Genomic DNA, 18,137 nt, shown 5'->3' with positions numbered 1-18,137 from the left:
CTCCAAAACCTCTGACACAGTCAGACCCCAAAAAATCGGCGCCGAAGGAAGACACATCAGAGGAGGAGCTTTTTTGACCGAATCCAACACAAAAAACACTTCCAAAGGACCCTTAAACAGGTCAACTCATACTTAGCCCTTCAAAGAAACGGAAAATGGAAAAACCTGTACCAGCTCCACTTCCTTTAAAAAAAACACATTGCAACTTCTCCTTTAAGGATTCCTTCTCCACCTCCCCCTCCACACCACTCTTCTATCCCATATTAACCCCCTCACCATCTCCTCCACCTCCGGATGATGACACCTCTGAAGACCTAGGGGATGATCAACCTTTAGGGGAACCCATTCCTCCTGGTACCCCAAAAGACCCATGGGATTATTATGACACACCAGATGTCCCAGACATACCTCAGGACGACATCTACCCATCTAGGCCATCCCCTTCTGAGGACACTATAGGGTTCACTCAGCTTATACACAGGGCAGCATATCCCAAGGTGAACTTACACACACACCCTGTAGAGGAAGATTTCCTCATGGACACTTTCGCACCATTCCCAAAGGTCCACTGCCATTCTACCAACGTTAAAAGGTGTAATCAAACACACACCTGAAGTGTTTAAGGAACCTGTAAGGGCCAGAGTCATTAACCCCAGGGTAGTAAAAAGCTGCTCCAGCTGATCCTGTTTATATTAAAGGACACGTACCCTTAGATTCCTTAGTGGTCTCCAACACCAGGAAAATGGCTAATTCAAAAATCACAGGAGATGCCCCACCTCCTGATAAAGAATCAAAACTGCTTGACGCGTCTGGTAAAAGAATGGTGTCCCAAGAAGCTAACTTATGGAGGATTGCCAACCCACAGGCTTTGCTCGCAATTTATGATAGGGCACACTACGACTAGCTAGTGACACTACTACAACACCTTACAGACCAATACAAAACACGAGCTAATCTCATCCAGGAAGGCAAGCTCATAACGAACACCTCCATTCGTTGTGCTCTGGATGCCGCAGATACAGCATCCCGGGCTATTAATACCAGTGTCCTTTAACGCAGACATGCCTGGCTACGCATTTTCGGCTTTAAACCAGAGGTTCAAACCACCATATTAAATTAACCATTTGACCAGGAACACTTATTTGGGCCTACTGTAGATTCATCTTTAGAAAAGATGAAAAAGGATACCGACACTGCCAAATCAATGGAAGCTTTGCAATCGCAAGCTCCCAAAAGTTCATTTCGTCGCTCCTCTTATTGGGGCGCCCCTAGAGGTTTTACCACTGATACCCCCTCCAATTCCTACAAGAGCCCCAACCAGACTTCATCTAACAGAGGCTACTACAGAGGAGGCTACAGGGGCAATAACAAAGGTAGAGGCAAAACTACCAATAGTCGTACCGCCTCCACCCCTAAACAATGACTTCCCTCCACTCCCCCTGGACCACTACTCCGGTTGGGGTAAGATTGCTACAGTTCCTGCATGTCGAACGACATCACCACAGACAGGTGGGTGAGACAAATCATCCAATCAGGTTGCTGCCTAGAACTCACTTCCACTCCCCCCAAACATACCCCCAAACAGCGTCCAATGTCAACAGACCACTTAAAGCTTCTAAAACAAGAAGTACTTTCCCTCTTACAAAAACATGCCATAGAACCAGTTCCCTTTCATTACCAAAGCACAGGGGTTTATTCCCTGTACTTCCTCATTCCAAAGAAGGACGGAACTCGGAGGCCCATCTTGGACCTCCGGACGTTAAACCTCTACATACGATCAGACCATTTCCACATGGTCACTCTTCAACAGGTCCTCCCACTACTCAAATAAGGCAACTTCCTTGCCACATTAGATCTCAAAGACGCCTACTTCCACATTCTCAGTCACCCTGCTCACAGGAAATATCTTCGGTTTGTGGTGGACGGACAGCATTACCAGTTCAAGGTTCTCATTCGGAGTCACCACAGCACCCAGAGTCTTCACAAAATGTCTGGCAGTAGTGGCAGCCCACCTAAGAAGACAACAACTTCACGTCTTCCCATATTTGGACAACTGGCTCATAAAAGCCAAGTCACATAACCCAGTGTGTAAATCACACACACGCCACAATCCAGCTACTTCACGATTTAGGGTTTACCATAAACTTCGCAAAGTCTCACCTCCAACCATCTCACATCCAACAATATCTGGGCGCCACAATAAACACCTCAAAGGGCATTGCTTATCCCAGTCCAGCCAGGGTAGTAAGCATGCAAGTCCTTATACCAAGATTCCAGCCGCAACACTCACTCCCAACTCGAGTGTTCATGCAACTCATAGGGATGATGTCCTCTTGAATATTCATAGTACCTCATCGCTTACCGGCTGGGGAGCTAATCGACTTCATCACACCATACAGGGCACATGGACACCTCAGCAAAGGCTACTACACATCAATCATTTGGAGTTACTAGCAATCTTTCTGGCATTAAAATCATTCCAGAAACCATTATCAGGCAAAGCTGTCTTAGTCCGCATGGACTGTATGACAGCAATGTACTACTCTCCAGCTCTCTCAGCTAGCACAGAGCATATGGAGATGGGCCATTACTCAAAACCTATTCCTGTTAGCCCAACATTTCCCAGGAATTCAAAATCACATGGCAGATCTGTTAAGTCCGCAGACACAACAGTTTCACGAGTGGGAACTTCACCCACAAGTTCTTCAACCATTCTTCCAAATGCGGGGGCAGCCAGAGATAAATCTCTTCGCCACACATTACAACACAATGCCCAAGCTTCGCCGCCAGATATCCACACCCATTGTCCAAAGGCAATGCGATATGGATGAACTGGTCAGGCAGATTTGCATACGCTTTTTCCACCTCTCCCACTCATTCCATTAGAGGTGCGCAAGCTGCAACAGTCATTAACACTGATCCTAGTTGCTCCAACATGGGCCAGACAACCCTGGTACACAACATTGCTGGAACGATCAGTAGTCCCGCACCAAGTACTATGCCTCTCCCCACAGCTCTTAACACAGAACCATAGAGAGATCCGACACCCAGGTCCAGCACTGCTCAACCTGGCGATCTGGCTCCTGAGGTCCTAGAGTTTGGTTATCTCAATCTTCCACCTGATTGCATGAACTTCATGAAAGCTAGGCGCCCCACCACTAGGGCCTGCTATACAGCCAAGTGGAAAAGATTTGTTGCATAGTGTAACAATAAAATCAATCCTCTAGATGTCTCCACTCAGCACATCATATGCTACCTACTGTATCTTCAAAGATGTAATCTAGCATACACATCAATTAGATTACATCTCGCTGCCATTGCAGCCTACCTACAAAATAGACAACATAGGTCACTGTTCAGGGTGCCTGCCATTAAAGCATTCATGGAAGGCCTCAAAAGAATAATTCCTCCCAGGGTACCTCCCTCCCCAGTGTGGAATTTAAACATTGTCCTCACAATATTAATGGGTCCTCCATTCGAGTCTCTACATAAATGCGAACTACAATTTCTTACTTTGAAAGCCGCTTTCCTTGTGGCCAGTACATCTTAGTCCGTGAGCTACAGGCACTAACTATTCAAGTACCATTTTTACAACTCCATCACAAAGGGGTTCTCAGGACAAATTCCAAATTCCTTCCTAAAGTTATTTCTCCCTTCCATCTCAACCAATCTATTGAGTTGCCAGTGTTCTTCTCGCAACCATATACAGTAGCAGAAAGAGCTCTTCATACCCTAGATGTAAAAAAAGCACTGCTTTACTATATTGACAGAACAAAACCTTTTCGTAAAACAACTTTTTGTATCCTTCTCACTGCCACATAAAGGCAATCCCATATCAAAATCTGGCATTGCAAGGTGGATTGTCAAATGTATACAAATTTGCCATCACAAAGCAAAACGTACATGGTCTATTCCCCCTAAAGCCCACTCTACTCGAAAGATAGGGTCTCCTATGGCATTTTTAGGGCACATCTCCTTAGATGACCTCTGCAAAGCAGCTACATGGTCTACACCGCACACATTCACAAAACACTACTGTGTAGATGTGCAGGCAAAACAACACGCTAGTGTGGGTCAAGCTGTAGTCAAAAACTCTATTTCAAACTACTGCAACAGATATTGGTGGTCGCCGCTAAGGAGGAATACTGCTATGCAATCTCTGCACAGTGTGTGATCTGCACCTTATATGCCTCTAACGGAAAATGCTACTTACCAGTATGCATCTGTTCTTGGCATGTAGAGCTGCAGATCCACACACGCCCACCCACCTCCCCGGCTGCCTTTATTTATTCTAGTATTATCTTATTTAGATACTACATACAACATGGACATCTCTTTCTGTTTCTCACAAAACTCCATTTCCCTTATTGGCGAAAAAACAGTGACGATGGCGATCTATGCACAGTGTGTGGATCTGCAGCTCTACATGCCAAGAACAGATGCATACTGGCAAGTAGCATTTTCCTTTCATTGGCTGAAGGCCGGGGATCAGGATGTACTTAAGGGGAATAAACCCATATTCTATGATTCATTTAGTGTTTGAGAACTTGGAAAATTAATACCAGAGGTTTTCATTAAATTAATCTTTTCAGAACCTGCCACATATAAGATGGCTTCTGACATATAACGATTCTATGCATAAAGCTGCTTTGAGTGTTCACCTCGCAACTGACAAACTAATGAAGTGTTTCGTCCTTGCTCACTTGGCTTTCTGTTGCATGGTGTAGTGTCACAGGGCTCCTTTTACTGAAGGAATTTTCTGTCTAGTAAATGTGACTTTTGGGCTCAGTTTGCTGTGCTAGTTTGTGAATGTCTAAAACTCATGCTCTTGTGTCGGATCTGTGCCATCAGTGAATTTGCTGTGTAGTAAGCCTCATTAATTTTTTGATTGCGGACTAATGACTGATGCATATGCGGTTATGGTTATTTGTCCATAAGATCAATGTCGTCTTGTGGCTTCACTCTGTCTTAAATGATTGCTTACCTAAGGTGCTGTCTATTTTAGCTTTTACTAAAGGATATTTTTCTGTATCTGTAGTGCCATGGTGTTAGAGATGCACCTAATTGCTCAGGAGATACTACTCTTCGATATTTTTCTCTTCCTCTAGTTGCCCCTTTGCTCAGTCAAAAATAAGTGGTGTCCTTGGGGCAATCTTTTTGTGTTGAGTGCAGAACATGCCGTGTTTTGGACTACAGACGATTGTGTTTGGGTGGTTTCCATTGTCTGGAGGGCTTCTTGACACTACTCTGATGCCTAGGATGCAGGGCCTGAAGTTTCATATTTTTGTGTTGGTTTGTGGCAGGCCTTTTTGAAGTTTTATTATTCCCGTTCACAAGAAAAATCTACGGTCTTGTCATTGTCAACCAGCTGTAATAAGCTGTTGCCTAGACATCCTTTCTTTAAACATGCCCCCATTTGAAGCTCTATTGGTAGTAAAGACTAACATTAAGCAAACTTACTGTTTCGCCGGCCAGATGACCTGGTGGAGGGTAACCTGGGACGAACCGTGACGGCGCTTCGGGCTCAGATGGCGTTCTGGAGTACGCTAGCCCTGTCTGTCACTGGCCGAATAGCGCTGGTCAAGATGGTAGTGCTGCCTCGGTTGTTGTACTACTTTGCCAATCTGCCGCTGTACTTAGCGGCGTCTTTCTTCGCAGGCCTCATGCGCACCCTCCGGGATTTTGTCTGGGGAGCGGCACGCCACAGGGTTGCGTTGCCCAAGCTATGCCTTCCCGTTGGCCAGGGCGGGCTCGCAATGCCCAGTCTTGAACACTACTATTTGGCGGCGCAGTTGCAATGGGTGGCCAGGTGGCTGGCGGACAGATGTCGGGAGGATACTGCAACGGCGGGGAGTCCTCCGATGGCAGTGGCGGAGCTTCTGCGGATCTTTCACCCGACGACTGGTGCTTCACGGCCAGCACCGGTGCTGTTAGCGGTGGCGTGCAAATGCTACCGCAGAAGCCTCCGGCTCACCAGTGCCAGGATCCCTTATGCCCCAGCTATGCCCCTGGAGGGTTCCCCTTGTGGCCGGGACACACTTGGGGCCGCGGAACTGAGGGACTGGCATGCGGTGGATATCCACACGTTAAAAGATCTCTACCGTGAGGGAGAATTGTTGTCGTTCGCGACCCTTGCGGAGGAGACGGGGCTGGCGCAGGGCCAGTTCCTCCGCCATCGGGCCCTGGTGGAGACGCTCACAGGGCACTGGGGAGACCTACGGGAGGAGCCGGAACAACACTTGGTGATGCAATATCTCCATGTCTTGGGCCGAGGGGGGCACCTGATCAAGTGGTTTGCCGTGGCATTACGCACACATGCTGTGCCAAGTCTGGGTGCACTACGCGAGCAATGGGAGGGAGTCCTCGCCCGCCCCATGGCGGACAAAGAATGGGACAGGGTGTTACAAGGGCCTAGGAGGGTACCTAGAAATATGAGATTCCGCCAAATACAGTTCTTCGTCTTGCATAGGGCCTACCTAACGCCTGCCGCCATTAATAGGTATTTCCACCGTGTGGATGCCAGCTGCCCCCGTTGTGCGGAAGTTGATGCTGATCTGCTTCACATGCTGTGGGGCTGCCCGGAACTGAGTACATACTGGCAGGCGATACACGGGATGCTCCGTCGGTGTACGGGACGGGAGATCCCCCCTGAGTGGCCTACTTACCTGTTGCACCTTTTTCATAGGTCGCCCCCGGTCAAGGTAGCATCTTGTTTTATAGATCTGGGGATCATAGTGGCAAAGCGACTCATCACACAACGCTGGAAAGCAGACGCTGCGCCACACGTGTGGGCGTGGCGCGGCTCTTTTCTAGTCTGGGCCAAGGCGGAGGAGGTGGCACTTCGGAGGGAGGAAACACTGGGCCTCCGGATGACACCGATCGCATCCCAATGGGGAGAGATGCTGCAGGTCCTGCTACAATCTGATGGGGTGACTCTGGCTGGGGTCGAGGGTGAGCTGCAGGAAACGCGTTAGCTGCAGGGAGGTGGTCCGATCTGACGGGGTGCCGCAGCGCTGGGGCTGATTTGCTTGGATTCTGGCGTCCCTGCGTGTCGCAGCCCGGATGTTAATACACATGACATTCCTGGGGTGGGGGCCGGAGGAGGGACTCGACGGGAGGGGGGTTTGAGGGAGAAGGGCGCCTAGAATTAAAACAGGAGAGCTGCTGTTAGATGTTGTTTTCGTTGTTCTGTGGCAAGAAGGACAGTTCCCCAGTTGCAGTGCGGGTGCACAAAGCTGTTTGATTATTGATCAGGGGGTACACTGGGCAGCATACGTCTTTGGCGAATAAGACAGTGACTTGCTACTCTCCGCTAACACAGTGACTGCAACATCACGCGTGATGGTAGTTGTCCTTACAGACTCACGGGTTACAACTTTAGTCCATACTGAATGCCCCTCAATTGGTGTAAAGTGTTATGCTTATATGTGATATGCTCTGAGTCCTTACTGTGCATTAGTTGTAATTATGCTCTTTGCCATTCTGAACTACATTGTATGATTTTTTTGCTGCAAAATTTAAAACTCAATAAACAGATTTCTAAATAAAAAATTAAGCAAACTTACTGTTGTGTTGGTAAAATTCTAAGCACCAAAGGTGTTCTGCACACTGCTAGAGTTGAGATTAGATCTTGCTTTGGTAATTTCCAATCGTAGCTGTGCTTTTCTGCTCCTGTGGGTGCCAGCCAACTGCAAAAACTATGCAGACCTAGTTACAAAATGTATGAAGATTTGGTCTAGTGTCCTTGTTGCTGACCTTGTAACTGAAGCCCTGGATTCTAATCCTTTGCCAATTGATCAAACTGATTTGTGGCTAATCATTATCTCTGCACTTAGGTTATGAATATCTGTAATGTAAATAAGTCAAAGAAAAGTTAGTGTGAGTAGTTTCAATTGTCATTTCCTCAGAACCGCATTGTTACAGCAGTCCGATTTCTACTGGATCTGATAACTATCACGGTGTTCGAAGTAAAGCACCTCATTATGCACCCTGTCACTTTTATTTGCCTCAGACAGTCTTGCAGCGCTATTAAAATTGAATTTGCTGAGATGTATGCTTGCTGAACTTGGGCCATATAGTTGCCATTCTACTGCTTTATGGGATTCGCAGATTTAACATACTCCCGGTATTGCATTTTTCTGTATACAGGAGCTATGATTATGCTCTGTTGTAAAATCTTTGGGTCATTGGTCTGTTTTTAATCCTCCACAGATGGATCCAGAGCAGGAAGCTGCTCGAGCCAGACTACGAAATGTTCAAGAAAAAATGATGTATACACTGGTGTCCGTTCCCGAAGGGAATGACATTTCTTCCATCTTTGAGCTGGATCCAACCACTCTCCGAGGAGGAGACAGCCTTGTCCCTCGGTAGTAATTGGCAAAACAAATTTTTTTTTAAGTTTGGATAAAGACATCTTGTGAAACTGTTTTCTTTGTCATCTGCATGAATGTTGTGGGCTGTAATTGTAAAATAGCACCAGATTGTAGGGATTGTGAAAATCGGGAATGTAGGTCTTGGCTGGCTTTCGTTGTGTGAGCTGCTGTGGACTGGTTTCAAAGGTCTTCAGTAAAAACTGGAAACTGCCTGGTCTAAGGATGGAGTCTCATCCTTAGACCTCACTAAAATAGTTTAGTTCAGAGCTTTCAGATGGTATGAGTTGTGGTTGCACCAAGGAATCTTAGTGTTGGATGCTGAATTGATGCAGTTATAGCATGGCTAGTGCTTTCTTCCTGAGGCGTCTGGTTCCACTGAATGATTCTCAGGTTTGATATTGTGCTGGAAAGGAAACCGCATCTTATTTCAGGGATGGAGTTGAATCCGATTGTGAAGAAATGCATCTGAATGAAGAAATGGCAATAGCATGTGATGCCTTTTTCAGTTTATCTTAGTCATTATTGTTTCTACCCATTTCCTTTAGGAACTCTTATGTAAGGCTTAGACACCTCTGTACGAACACCTGGGTCCACAGTACGAACACACCCATCGACAAGGATGAGGAGAAGCCAGTAATGCTCAGAGTAAGTATCTACCTCAAAGGCCAATACATAATTCTTGTTGGTGAGGAAGTGGGAAGAACTTTCCAGTACACCCAGTATTGTCAGGACGAGTAACTGGTATGCACCTATTAAGAGTCTAAAATATGGAGTCTGCATCGCGTTGGGACAGGATCATAGTCCCACTGCCATATAAGATATGCCGGTTCACGGTTGTGCAAAACAAAGGAACACTAATATCAAAAAAGTAGTTAATACGAAATCTGTACACAAGGGTAATATAGAAGAAATTGAAAGTGTAGATTTTAATTTTGGCAGGGTTGTGAATAGTAGAAAGGAATAAAAGGTGTTAATTTAATACATTTGTATTTTGGGTAAGGTTTATGGTTTGGTAGATAGGTTCATGTAAAAGTTGGAGGGAACTGGGTTATGGCTTGGGGGTCAGAGTGAGGGTTATAGGATTGGGAGTGTAATGGTGTACAGGAGTGTATTTGTTAGAGTACTGGTTTAGAACTATGAAAGGGTACAGGATTAAGGTTGGGATTGGTTGTAAGATAATATTTAAAGTAATAGCGTTGAGAATGGGAGAAATTCTCATCTAACGGGTGCATCTGACAAACATTAGCTACTCAATGTATCTGCGTATGTGTACATTCTGGAATGTCTGTTGCTCCAGTCTGATCTTTGCACTACCAGACAATAGCAAGAAGAAAGTTGAAGCTGCATGATATTCAGCAACTGTGACATCTGCCATGCTACATTGCTCTCTTTGGAATCCTTTCTGGGGTTCAAATAGAATTTGACTTGTCCTACCTTCCGTACAACCATCCAATCTCTTTAATAGCTGTGGCTCCAGCGCCCCATGTTCAAATGATAGTGTGCACTTTGATTCTGTAACCGTAGCTCTCTAGGAAGGACTAGTAACAGCTAATAATCGTTATGCTCTTTTGATATTAGATCGGAACATCCCCAGTAAAGGAAGACAAGGAGGCATTTGCCATTGTACCAGTTTCTCCAGCAGAGGTGCGTGACTTGGACTTTGCAAATGATGCCAGCAAGGTGTTGTCTTCAATTGCCGCAAAGTTAGAGAAGGGAACAATCACACAGAATGAGAGAAGGTGAGTTTTGACCCCCCTGGATAATCAACATGCAGAGCTGTACATAATCATTGTGGTCATTGTAGTACAAGCACTGTATAAAGGTCCATGTAAGGTTTGGGTGGCATTGCAGAAACTGAAGGGCAGAGCTTGCAAAGTGTGGTGAATATGTGCGAAGTAGCTTATCTGACTGGAGCATAATTCCAAATTTCGAGCAAGCATTGCATCTTTTAGGGGACATGACTTTGTGCCGTTTGACGTTTAGATGTGAAATCAGTCAACCTTTTGAAGTTCCATTAGACTAGCTTTGTGGTCCATAATTTGTATGAGGTGCATCTTATTGGAGGGAATTGGAGTAGAATTTGCAAATTGACGTTCATACAGAAAATGTAAAAAACGCTGGTAATCTGTTTTTGTGGATGTTAAGTGCGTGGAAAGAGGACACAACACAGTAAGAATGTCTGTGTAAGCTTCATTATTTTCTAGGCCAGCGAGCCGATCATACTCCTGCTACTTGCCACCTGTTAACTTCACCTGCACCCCCCCCCCCCCCCCCCCCAAAGCTTTTACCACCTGCTGGCCATGGTGTTTCTTTGCTGCTTCAGTCCTAAGCCAGACTCTACACTTTCCCACGTTTAAACATGGACCCCGGTTCTTCATGAGTCTGCAATTATTTCAGTAAGTTTTCAAGGTCTAGGTGTGAGGTGGCCTGACCGACTGGTCACCCTTGACAGTTTGTTCCTTGGCTGCCAGGTCAAGAGGGGCGATTGATGGTATCTGAAAGAAACAGTTAGTTATAGATTCCTTACCTTAGAATTACCCCCAGGCGTCAGACTGGATCTGCTAAGTTTTTCGTCAGCAGTACCCCTGTGCGTCGGTCGTTGGCGTTGGTCGACTCTGCGTTCGTCGTCGGCGTCGTGATCTTCGGAATGGCGTGCGGTAGCTACATAGATGCCGATCTCACGTCAGTTTTTTTCCCCACACAGAGCAATACCTCAAGTCTCTTTTTAACTGACTTTTTCTCTACTTTTGTCGACATTGGTTTTGAGTCCATAGTCTCCTGGTGCACGAGGGATGCCTGGCTTCAAGGCTTGTGGTTACTGTAGCCGACTGAGGTCGGTGACAGATTTGCACTGCGTGTGCCTATTCTGCCTGGAGTGCGACCACGACCCCAAGTCGTTCTCCGATTGCTAGACCATGAATCTGAAGTGTTTGTGGGAGCAGTCCCGAAAGCTGCTGGAGGCCTGACAGTTGGCTCTGTGCCGATCTAGGTCGCGTAGGAGGTAGAGGAACCGGTTGCACTCTGGGTCAGGTAAGTCTAAGCACAAGGAGAAGTCTAAGAAGCATCATCGCCCTAGACATCTCCCTGTCCGTCAGCCGACACGACGAGGTATATGGGTCGTGCCCCTTCCGCTGCACCGTGTGCGGAGCCCTAAGGGTCGACTCTGGGTTCCTCTTCCCCTCCCCCCCCCCCCCCCCCCCCCCCCCTCCGGGACCTGAAGTGACCCCTGCCCAGTTTTGTCAATTTTACAAAGCGATGCACGACATCTTTGGCCAGCCAGACTCTGCCGGCGCGCCTTCAGGCCCACAGACTCGGCTGGGGGCCCTGGGCGCCGGCCTCTGCACTGCAGGGTCCCCTTGCATCCAGGCTGGTCGACCTTGTTACACCTCTCCCGACGCAGATTCCACTGGCACCACGTCCACAGCTGGCGTTGGCTGTGTCCCCAACCGACGTCGACCCCGGCCTCCACCTCGGTGTAAACACGGAGCCGGACCAGCGCCGACCGATGCCGGATCTGGCGCCGACGGGTACTTTTGTGCCCCTGTTTTACCCTGGCTCTTTGAGACCAGATTGGCAGCCAGAGGAGGGTGAGGAGGACTGGGAAGGGGTCTATAGACACTTTAACTGACCAGTTAGGTTATGAACCGGACTGGCTAGAGGAACTAGGGGAAGCCAGTGGTCTGGATAACTCACCAGACCTTGGCATGTTGTCTTCTCCTATCGTGGCTAGGGAGGAGGGAGCGTTTTACACTGGTGTTGCGTAGGGCAGCTGAGGCTCTCCGCCTGGAACTGCCTATGGTGGCAGTCAGGACTAACCACCTGACAGAGGTGCTTCAACCAGCAGTGAGCTCTTCGGAGCCCCTGCTGCTGTTTAATTAAGCCCTAACAGACCTCCTTCTAGACACCTGGTCCCGGCCTAACACCGGGGCTCCTGTGGATTGTATGATTGCCTGACGCCACCGCCCGGCCCCCGGCGACCCCACTTTCCTCTCCCCACTTTCCTCTCCCAACACCCCACCACTGAGAGCTTGGTGGTCCAAGCCTCCACCTCCAAGGGCGCATTCCCTACTGCTCCACCTGATGGGGAATCCAAAAAGCTGGACCATCTTGGAAGATGTTTTCTTCTTCCAGGTTGGGACTGCGGTCGGTAAACACCGCATGTCTGTTGGGCTGTTACACCCACTTAGTGTGGGATACGGTTGGGCAAGTGCAGTCTCAGTGCCTGGAGGAGGTCCAGGCCATACTCTCTCAGGCAGTTGCCGAAGGGAGAGATGCAGCGAAGTTCACCATCCACTGTGAGCTGGATACCGCCAACTCACTAGGCAGGACGATGCGCGGCTGGGGACGTGGGAACCACCGCCGTGGTTCTGGGGACCAGCGGGCGGGCCAATCCACCACAGCCCCCTCTGAAGCAGCCTCCAAACCCTCCTAGTCCGACCTTTCAGGGCCAGTAGGCTTCCGGATTCGCCATCACCTCCCCACAGGCGCACAATCACGTCGGACAGGTGGGTTTTGCAAATAATCCGAAGGGGCTACTCCCTCCCCTTCGAGACTACCCCTCCAACCATGCCACCTCAGTACCATCGCATGTCGGAGGCTCATCTGGCCCTTCTCCAACAGGAAGTTTAGGCACTCTTGCCAAGGGGGGCCATCAAGCAAGTTCCTGTCCCAGAAGTAGGTTGTGGTTGCTATTCACTACTTTCTGGTGCCCAAGAAGGAAAGCCCTGCGTCCTAGCTTGGATCTCGGGAACGTCAACCGCTTCCTCCGGAAGGAGAAGTTCAATAAGTTGATGCTAGCTCAGGTCCTGTCTGCCCTGACCCTGGAGACTGGATGGTAGCGTTGGACTTGCACGAAGCTTATTTTCACTTCCCCCGACCTGCCGGCCCACTGGCGTTACCTGTGGTTCACGGTAGGGCACGAGCAATTTTAGTTTACCGTGCTCCCCTTTGGCCTCACCAGCTCCCCTCTGGTGTTCATGAAAGTGATGGCAGTGGTCGTAGGTCAACTGCGCAGATCAGGGGTTCCAGTCTTCCCCTATCTGGACAACGGATATTTGGGCTATGATTCCGATCTTTCAGCCTCTATCCCAGGTTTCGGTCAAGATGACCCTCAGGCTTCTGGGCCCGATGGCCTCAGGCATTCTGCTGGTGGACCATGCCAGATGGCATATGCGAGCTCTGTAGTTGGACCTGAAGTTCCAGTGGGCACAACATCAGGGGAACCTGTCCGATTGCGTCAAGATCTCGTAGGGCACTGCACACCAATTGCAGTGGTGGCTAACGAACCAGGATTGGGGCGACTGCGGATCCTTCTTCCTTCCCCCAACCAGAGTTCACAGTGGTGACCGATGCATCACTTCAGAGATGGGTGGCCACATGGAAGCTGATATCAGAGGCCTCTGTTCTCCGGCGGAGTCTGGGCTCCACATCAACCTTCTGAAGCTTCAGGATTCGTCTTGCACTCAAAGCATTCCTTCCCTCTGTCCGGGGAAGAGTAGTGCAGGTGTTCAGACAACACCACCGCCATGTGGTACTGCAACAAACCAGGCGAGGTCGTGGACCCTATGTCAGGAGGCCCTCTGCCTCTGGACATGGCTGGAACATCAGGGCATATCCTTTGTGGTTAAACACCTGGCAGGTTCCCTGAACGCCAGGGTGGACGAGCTCAGCCGCAGGTACATGATGGATCACGAATGGCATCCTCACTCTGAGGTGGTGCAAGGTCTCTTTCAACAGTGGGGAGCCTTGGTTAGATCTGTTTGCTACCGAAGAGAACACGCAATGTCAGCAATTCTGCACGTTGGAATTTCGTCGCGAGCGTAGTTGCGGTCTTCTATACGCCTTTCCGCCTATACCACTTCTTCCAGGAGTGCTGAAGATCAAGCACGACCGGGCCCAAGTAATTCTTGTGGCTCTGGATTGGGCACGAAGAGTCTGGTATCCCGAGCTGCTACACATAACCATCGATCCTCTGATCAGACTGCCTCTTCGGGAGGATCTTCTGTTGCAGCAGCAGGGGCTGGTCCACCACCCGAACCTGTCTAGCCCCCACCTCCTTGCATGGAGATTGAGCTGCGCTGTTGACATCGGTTGACCTGTCTCCCGAATTATGTGATATCTTGGCAGCCAGGTATCCCTCCACTAAGATGGTATATGCCTGCAGTTGGAACAAATTTGTGGCATGGTGCACAGCAAAGGCTGTGGATCACCTTTCCGTCCATCTTTCTGAGGTTCTGTTCCTCCTTTCTTTGGCCCAGCAGGGCTCTCTGCTCTGGGCACTCTAAAGGGACCTCTTGGCCATTACAGCCTTCCTTAGTCTTCCTGATCAGCCTTCTTTTCCCCTGTTGTAAATCGTTTCCTTAAGGCCAAAGGCCATTACTCCTATTTTTCCTCCTGTTCCCTTCGTACTGCCCCAGTGGGACTTTAACTTGGTTCTTACATATCTTGTGTGCTCCGTTTGAGCCGTTACATAACTGTCCTATCGGGCGTCTCACTTTGAAAACTGCCTTTCTGGTGGCAATCACCTCTGCCCGCAGGCTAAGTGAGCTACAAGCTTTCTTCCAAGCCTCCCTTTCTGGCTGTTTATCCGGACAAGGTCGTCCTCCGAACTAGACCTTCCTTTCTTCCCAAGGTGGTTACTTCTTTCCACATTGGCCAAACCATCACTTGGCCCACCTTCTTCCTGCCTCCTTCAAAAGAGGAAGAGGCTCCGTCTGGATCCAAAACGTGTGCTTTCCTTCTACTTGGATCGCACCAAACCATTCCAGGTGGATGACCAGCTCTTTGTTGATTACGTGGGCGCTAAGAAAGGTCAGGCCAGGCACAAATGGACCATCTCCAGGTGGGTCGTTCTGTGCATCAAAGCTTGCTATTCTTTGGCAAAGGAGCCTCCAGTGGGACTGCCCGCCCATTATACCAGGGCTACGGCAGCTCCCACTGCTTTGGGATGGGGAGTCCCCCTTAATGACATCTGTCTGGGAGCTACGTGGGCATCGCTTCATACATTCACCAAACACTACTGCCTGGACAGCCAAGTCCAGAGAGACGACTTATTTGGCCATTCTGTTCTTCAGTACTTCCTGGTGTGAACTTAATTCACAGACCCACCTCCGGGGTTGGTATTGCTGGGGTATCTATTCTGAGGTAAGGAATCTATAACGGTTTCTTTCAGATGAACAAGTTTCTTAACTTCAGTAACGATATATCTGTAAGAAATATAGGTTAGTTATTGATTCCTTATCGCCCCACCCATCCTTCCCGTTCTGTGAACTGACTTCTAAGTAAGCTCTTGATCGGTCATAGGCCTGCACTCTCCCCACAGCTCCTGCTCTTCGTCTCTGCCTGCGGAGCCCCTGGCCCTGGGTGCTCAAGGCTGCTGCCTCCGAGGTTTTGCGAACTTGGTCTAATTGTGTTTACTTTTTGTTTTTGCTAATCTGTGTTCTGCCAATCTCCAGCATCTGTCTTAGTTTTTTTTTATTGTGTTTTATTGTTGATTTCCCTCCATCTGTGCCTGCCCCCTTGCAATTCCCCCGTTCCCACCACTGCTGCCCTGGCCTGCCCCTCTACCCGCGCTTGTTTCCCCCCTCCCAACTGAGCCTCCCTCCCCTCTATAATGTAGGCCTCTGGGGTGCCGAAGGCGCGCCTAAGGCAAGCTCATACGCGACCAGCCCCAGGAACCCTGCCCCTCCTAGGCCCACCACTATGGCTCTACCACCCTCAATGCACTCAACCCGGGCAGACACACCGGCTGTGTAAGAACTGCTCCAAACACCACTCAGGGAGATGCACGCACCACCAACACCCTGACCTGCGTCCTCAATGTACGCCCCCTGCACCGACACGCCATAGAGATCTGGGACCTGATCGACGCCCTCTTGCCTGACGTCACCTTCATGGAACCCTGGACCAATGCCACCTCCGGTCCCGACATCGCTACCGCCCTCCCCGACGGCTGCAAGGTCCAGAAAACCACCCACCGCCCAGGAGGAGGACTCTCCATCGTACCCAAGACCCCCCCTCCGACTTTCCTCATTGAGCACGAGCGACCCCCACTCCAACACCGAACACCTTCACTTCCAGATCCAGACCAACCCCAGGACCGCACTACACGGCACCCTCATACAGACCACAGGGCCCTCGCACCCAGTGTGCAACCATAATCGCTGAGCTCGCCGCACCCCACGCAATCACCTCCACGGACTATATCCTCCTCGGGAACCTGAACTTCCACCTCGACAACCGCAATGACCCCCACTCCATCACCCTCCTCGCCAGCCTCTCCAGCCTCAGACTGAAGCAGCTGGTCAACACTCTGGATCCTATCTTCACGAGAGGAACAACCATCATTTTAGCGACACCACCGAGCTGCCCTGGACAGACCACTGCGTCCACTTCACCTTCAACACCACCAGTGCATCGAAACCCGTCCCGCGACCGTCAGAGGAACTCCTCAATATACCCTTTGCCAAGAACCCTCTCCCCCTCCACCCCCATCCCCCCCCCACAACGCCCCGACCGACACGCCGCAGCCACAGAACTCCACCGCTGGATGCACCTACATACTCGTACCCCGCCGGCACCCTGCCAAGCAACACCTGCTAAAGGCTGCCTGATTCACCACAGAACTACAGGAAGCCAGACACTCGTGCAGACGCCTACAGAAAACCTGGCGAAACCAGAAAACCACAGAAGCACGAATCAACCACAGGAGCGCCCTGAAGGAATACCACCAGTGCATAAGGGAAACCAAACGAACCTTCATAAAGGACAAAATCCAGGCCAGCGCGACAGACGCCAAGGAACTGTTCAGCGTCATACAGCAGCACACAAGGCCACCCACAAAAGCCACGGATGTCACACCCGCCCAGCAACTCTGCGACAAGCTCAGCCCTTACTTCCACCGTAAGATCAAGGACCTCAACCCCCCCCTCCCCACCCCCACCCTGTGGTGGCAGATCAGCCAATGATCTGGACCTTGAAGACTGCTACCATCTTACACATCACCATGCCCATTCATAAAACCCACTCAGGAGCCCCCACGGACCCCTGCCCATCGCACATATTCCACAGGGCCGCCGCCATCGCACCCGAACTTGGACAGACCATCAATGCCTCATTTACTTCCGGCATCTTCCCAGACATCTGTAAGCGGGTGGAGGTTAAATCCCTCCTCAAAAAGCCCACAGCCGACCCAACAGACCTGAAAAACTACAGGCTCCTCCCCTTCGTCACCGAGAGATTCGTGAACACTCAGCTGACCACCTTCATCGAAAAGAAATCCTTCCTAGACACCTCCCAGTCTGGATTCCGCAGCAACCACAGTACTGAGACCGCTCTCCTCGCCGCCACCGACATCCGCCTGCTACTCGACCAAGAACACCCCGCAGCCCTCATCCTTCTAGACCTCTCCGCAGCCTTCGGCACAGTCACCCATTGCACCCTTGCAACCAGACTCCATGACACTGGGATACAAGGAGCCGCCCTTGACTGAATCCGATCCTTTCTCTCCGGCAGAACCCAGAGGATCAGACTCCCTCCCTTTCTCTCCGAATCCATTGACATCAGATGTGGAGTGCCCCAAGGCTCATCACTAAGCCCCATGCTCTTCAACATCTACATGGCCCCCTTGCCGCCGTCAGACAGCATGGGATCAGCATCGTATCCTACGCAGACGACACCCAGCTCACCCTCACGAAGTATCCCGAAGACACCAACCTTTTGCTTCCAGGAGGGAATGAAGAACGTGGCAGCCTGGATGAACGACAG

The 18,137-nt window shown here is 49.9% G+C and overlaps 1 protein-coding gene across 5 annotated transcripts in view; it reads left to right on the top strand.

Annotated features, from left to right (window-relative positions):
• The window catches only part of ITPR1 (inositol 1,4,5-trisphosphate receptor type 1), a 1,957,366-nt gene that overhangs the window by 644,005 nt on the left and 1,295,224 nt on the right, over nucleotides 1–18,137 (top strand). For all 5 annotated transcript variants that reach the window (XM_085624511.1, XM_085624509.1, XM_085624508.1 and 2 more), the window contains 3 exons: nucleotides 8,212–8,366; nucleotides 8,918–9,017; nucleotides 9,951–10,111. In XM_085624511.1, the coding sequence (XP_085480637.1) occupies nucleotides 8,212–8,366; nucleotides 8,918–9,017; nucleotides 9,951–10,111 (416 nt within the window). The remainder of the gene's footprint in view (nucleotides 1–8,211; nucleotides 8,367–8,917; nucleotides 9,018–9,950; nucleotides 10,112–18,137) is intronic.

The sequence above is a fragment of the Triturus cristatus genome, chromosome 9 (assembly GCF_964204655.1).
Source record: "Triturus cristatus chromosome 9, aTriCri1.1, whole genome shotgun sequence".
In the NCBI taxonomy this organism is placed as follows: Eukaryota; Metazoa; Chordata; class Amphibia; order Caudata; family Salamandridae; genus Triturus; species Triturus cristatus.
The sequence above is the reverse complement of the archived record's forward strand: the minus strand, read 5'-3'. Positions and strand labels throughout refer to the sequence as shown.